This window comes from Galeopterus variegatus, unplaced genomic scaffold (assembly GCF_000696425.1).
Source record: "Galeopterus variegatus unplaced genomic scaffold, G_variegatus-3.0.2 Scaffold947, whole genome shotgun sequence".
NCBI classification, from domain to species: Eukaryota; Metazoa; Chordata; class Mammalia; order Dermoptera; family Cynocephalidae; genus Galeopterus; species Galeopterus variegatus.
The window spans coordinates 365501-370787 of record NW_007727058.1 but is presented as its reverse complement, the minus strand read 5'-3'; the positions used below and the strand labels follow the sequence as shown (position 1 = coordinate 370787).

Here is a 5287-nt window from a genome sequence, read left to right as displayed (position 1 = left end):
GGGCACTGAGGAAAGGGGTGCCAGGACTGGGTTGCCCAAGGAAGGCTTGTGTGGCAGAGGCTGTCCACTCAGACATGGATCCACAATGGGGTTCGGGGGAACCTCTCCCAGCCCCGGTCCACTGAGCCAGATGAGGAAGTTCTGGGCCTCGCACCTCTGCAGGGACCTGGTAATGCCTCCTTCACTCTCTCTGAGCCATCACCAAGCTGACTAGTTTCACAAAGTCTCAGGTGAGAGCCCTGAAACCTGAAGCAGGTCCAACGCTTGTTTCACCGCTGATGATGTCTCTTCTTTGGCTGATGTTCTCCAAGATGTCAATGAATCATGATGCCCCACCAGGCAGGTGGGCTGTCTCTCTAGTTGGGATCGGTTCATGCCCTCCTTCCTGCCAGGCAGAGCACAGCCCACTTGTAGGAGTGGCCAAGGCAGATGACCAGAGCACCAGGCTGGGACATTTTCCAGGCCCCAGTGTCCCCGCCAGGCTTTGTTGTGTGGATCTCTTCGGGGTCAATGGATCCCAACCGGAATTTGAGGAAAGGGCATTGGAAGGAATGGGAGGTCAACGGAGAGGCATAGTGGGAGACTCAGAAACAGGAGGGGGTGTGGGCTGGGGTGATCACGGGGTCACCAGGATGTCAGGGGCAGCACCAGACACAGGAGTAGGATGAGGAAGCCTGCTGAGTCCAGGCATGAAGCTTGATTCATTTGTCTAGTGAGCCAGTCCTTGTAGAAACTAACTTCTGTATAAACTCCAGGATATCCTTTTTTACCACAGCCAATGCCCCAGCTCACAATCCCCACCTGGATCCATGTGTCATTAAATTCACAGACCAGGGGGCCCCCTGAATCTCCCTAGAGAAAGAGAAAGAAACAAACTGCAGGAATGGAATAGGATCCCCATCAGAGAAGGCAGATTGCACTACAAGGCACTGGGGAGACAGGTACACAGGGGGCTTCCCCCAATACCCCAAAGGTCCTACCAGCCTTAGGTTTGTGTGAATATGAGATTTCAGAATGGAAAACTTTTAATAAAAATTGTGTACCTATTCAAAAAGTGATGTTTCAAAAAACTGAATATAAACAACGGAAATGTAACTACTCTGGGCCTGGCCAGTTAGCTCAGTTGGTTAGAGCACGGTGCTGATAACACCAAGGTCCAGGATTCAATCCCTATACCAGCCAGCCACCAAAAAAAAAAAAAAAAAAAACGATTGGAAAATGTACCTGCTCTGAGATAATAATGAGTAAAGTGCTTACCGGAGTACACTGCCTGTCACATAGAAGGGGCTCAAAACACAGAATGTGTTTTATTGGTATTACGTGCATGATCAACACCACCCCCACTCCAGCTACTCTCTCCTGAAGGATCAGGTCAGGCTAGCCCAGGAGAGCCTTGGTGGCTTCTCCTCTAGTCCCTTTAATTTGAATAAGGGTGAATGGAGGGGCTAGGAGGTAACCCAGGCTCTACTGCCTGGGGATGAGGAATCTTTGAGGAGACAACCATAATGCAGAATAGCAAGGGGCCCATGAACTGACCTGGCAGGAATCTTTTCCTTTGTCATTATAGGCACAGACAGTCCCTTTCTTGATCAAGTCAACCTTCCTTGACGTCTTTTTCTTGAGTATCTCATTACATTTCTCATAACGAATAATACTTTGCTCAGCCTCCTGAAGCTCTGTGGGTGCTAATTCTGGAGGATCTACATAGAGACGATTTAGGAGTGGAGTGGATGTACATAAGTATCCTGTGCCCACTCTGGGTCTTAAAGTATATTCACACAGAGATACCCTCTTAGGCATTGGAAATCTCATTTGTCACAGGAGGAAATGAGGCCCATAGTTGACATGAAAAGAGGAGGATGTAAGATCCAAATCAAGGCATAAGTAAGTACAAATCAGGAGAAGGAAGGCAAGCCATATCAGCTTAAGAAATCAAAACTGTTGGTCCCTCTGAGTATGACTAGTAATAGTGATCTTTTGTCCTATGCACCAGTAAAGCATCTTTACTTTCTAGGGCAGGATCACAGACTCTCAGACAGGTAGTGCCCTTAAGGTACCTAATTCAGCCTCTCCCCAGAATAGGAAGCCCTATAGCCTCACTGAGAGTTCTCTGGCCTAAGCTCCCTGTCTACAAAGGCAGGTACTTCCAGGGAGGTGCAGCTTATATTGGCAGACAGTTCATCAGCCCCTGAGCTAAAACCCATCCTGGAGAAAACCCACCATGCTTGGCACCCAAGACCCCAGGTCCTGACAAGCCAATACAAATTCATAACCCGTTGTTAAATTACTTCCTAGCGGCATCTTCTCCACCTTCCTCCCTTACCCACTTTCTAGAAAATCTGCCTCCCTGTCCCTCCCTTTAGCATATACAAGAGTACTTGAAAAGTTCACAGAAAGATTCATATTATCTTTCAATTCCATTTTTCCATGAACTTTCTGAAGTACCCTCATAGGCCAACCCAGGCAGCTTCTTCCCTGGTCCAAGTTTGCTATAGTCTTGCTTCATAGTCTTACCTGTTTCTCTTAGTTTCCCCCATCCAGTCACCCAGCACTCTGTATCAGCTTGCACCATGAAAGCCTTATCAGGGAGGCACACAGGCTGGATGTGCGAGGAGTAATTCACAGGGAAGTCGAGGAGAGCAAGGGCAATGTCATTTTCAATTAATCCAATAGAATTATAATATTGATGGATAACGATGTCTCGGACTGGGACCACAACTGCTGTTCTGGACTCATGACGTACGTTTGTGTCTCCCAGCTTCACCGTGTATTCCACGTGGCTGCAGGGAGATCCTGAAGGGTCTATATATTCTGCTTCCACAGTTTATAAGTGCTTCCCATCCTGGTCCCATCTTCCTATGCCAGCCATCAGCCACCTCCCTCCCTCCAAATCACATCCCCTCTCCAGACCCCTGACCACTCTAGCCATGGGTTCTCCACATGTGGTCCACAGACTAGCAGCAACATCTGGGAACCTGTTAGAAATGCAAATCCTCAGGTCCCATCCCAGACTGAATAAAAACTACAGGGCTGTCACCCACTTTTTCAGCTGAGGAAGAGGAAGCTCAGGGAGGGAGTCTGGACGGGCTCCAGGTCACACTGCCTGATCAGGGCCCCAAACCCTGAGCCCCAAACACTCACCCTATTATGCAGTGGGCCGCAGTCAGCACCCACCGATTGGCGATAAGGGAGCCTCCGCACAGATGTTCATCTTTGATCTGCAGGCTCACCTGCCAGGGCCACTTCCTCTCTGGGGCTGGCATTCCACCAACTATCCTCACAGTCCTATGGCCACATGCTGGAGCAGGTCAGTGAAGGGAAGGGTAAAGCAGCTTGCTGTACCGTCACCAGAGCCAGACGATCCTCAGCACCCTCGAAGCAAGGCCATGTCCCCTCAGACCCCCAGGGCAGTAAGGCTCCTCAGGGAATGGCTGCACCCTCTCAGATCTCAAGGGCAGGTTGGGTCCTCAGCATCCCCCAACCCCCTGAGACTCTTCTCCTAGGGCAGGGTCCCATCCTCCTCAGACCAGCCACTCTGTATCAGGCATGGCCCAGAAACATCACCTGAGTAAATGCCACTGTACCTGTGGTCATTGCTGGTGATGTCGTTAGTGGGTGGTTTGTCTGAGCCGTGTAGTAATAAGAGTCACCTGAGGCAAACGAATACAAATCGGCGGTCACTGCGCTCCACCCGGATTGGGGGGCCGCCGAGGGTCCCGGAACCCCTACAAGGGGCGGCTCCCACTCGCTCGCTAGGGGGTCCTCGCCACCGCCACCTGAGGGGAGAGGAGAGGGGGTCGGCGGGCCCGCCGCTCTCGTCCGGGCGTCGCTGATCCCGAGCTGAAGAAGCAGGAGCCAGGCCAGGAAGCCCAGGAAGCCGCCGCCCCCCGGGTACGCCATGGAGACCGCCGGCGACCTCAGCCTCTCTGGTGGCGCCCCCTCGCGGCGGCCCCGGCCCTGCCCTCGCTTCTGGCGGGAACAGGGGCCTCCCGCGAGGCGGGGCGGGGCCTGGGCAGGGCCGCGCTGTGGAGTCCTGTCTCGGAAGAGTCTTCTCTCTGCCCTGCTCTGCGTGGACTCAGGCCTGTCCGTGTCAGTGAAGGGCCTCCTCCCAGGCACTCAACGTCCCCTGGCCTAGGTCCCTAGCCACAGAGTGGCAGCTTCCGAGTAGGTGCCACTCTACCGTTCTTTGTTCCCACAGAGATGCGTCCACAACTTGCCGCACCGCGGACCTTCCCCAGGCTCAGATTAGGCCAGGCCTTTCCCAGAATCTCCCTCCCCCACTCGTTTGCAGTACAAATTAAAATTCCTTGACATAAATGTTGCTCTTGGGGCCGGCCCGTGGCCCACTCACCAAGGCCACGGGTTCGGATCCCTATATAGGGATGGCCGGTTAGCTCACTGGGTGAGCGTGGAGCTGACAACAAGTCAAGGGTTAAGATCCCCTTACCGGTCATCTTTTAAAAAAAAAAATGTTGCTCTTAACATTACTAACCACTGAGTTAAGGATGATCCTGCTACCTTTTTGAAAATCAGTATTTGCATTAAAAAATGTTCAACATCATTAGCCATTACCAAAAAGGAACTTAAAACCACACAGAAATACCACTACACACCTATCAGACTGACTAAAATGAAAAATAGTGACAACACCAAATGCTGACGTGGATGCAGAGATATTGGATCACTCATACATTGTGGTGGGAATGTAAAATGTTACAGCACTCTGGAAAAAAAGATTGGAGGTTTTTCTTTCTTTCTTTCTTTCTTTTTTGTCGGTGGCTTGATCAGATTATTTTTATTCAATTTTTTTATTTTAAGTTTAATTGTACACATTTGTGGGGTACTGTATATTGTTTCAAATACATGCATAAACTGTACAATGATTCATTTAGAGTAGGCAATATATACATCCCCCAAACATTTTTCTTTTCTTTCTGGTGATTAGTCAAGATCCTCTTTTCCATCTATTTAGAAATATACAATATAGTAATATTAGCCCTAATCAGCCTAGAACACCAGTACTTATTCTTCCTATCTACCTGCAGCTTGGTACCTATTAATCCACCACTTCCCCCTGATTCCCCACATTGGCAGTATCTTTTTTTTTTTTTTAAGATGACCTGTAAGGGGATCTTACCCCTTGACTTGGTGTTGTCAGCACCACGCTCTCCCAAGTGAGCTAACTGGCCATCCCTATATAGGGATCTGACCGTGTGGCTTTGGTGTTAACAGCACCACACTCTCCCAAGTGAGCCACGGACCGGCCCCGGCAGTTGCTTATAAAACA

At 50.2% G+C, this 5287-nt stretch overlaps 1 protein-coding gene across 1 annotated transcript; it reads right to left on the bottom strand.

Moving 5' to 3' along the window:
- Positions 1-624: 624 nt before the first annotated feature.
- Positions 625-3900, bottom strand: LOC103591241 (serine protease 44-like). The gene is made up of 5 exons (XM_008573656.1): positions 3651-3900; positions 3142-3298; positions 2515-2780; positions 1537-1691; positions 625-852 (listed from the first exon to the last, which is right to left on the bottom strand). The coding sequence occupies exons 1-5, from the start codon at positions 3898-3900 to the stop codon at positions 625-627; spliced, it is 1056 nt and encodes a 351-aa protein (XP_008571878.1).
- Positions 3901-5287: the final 1387 nt, after the last annotated feature.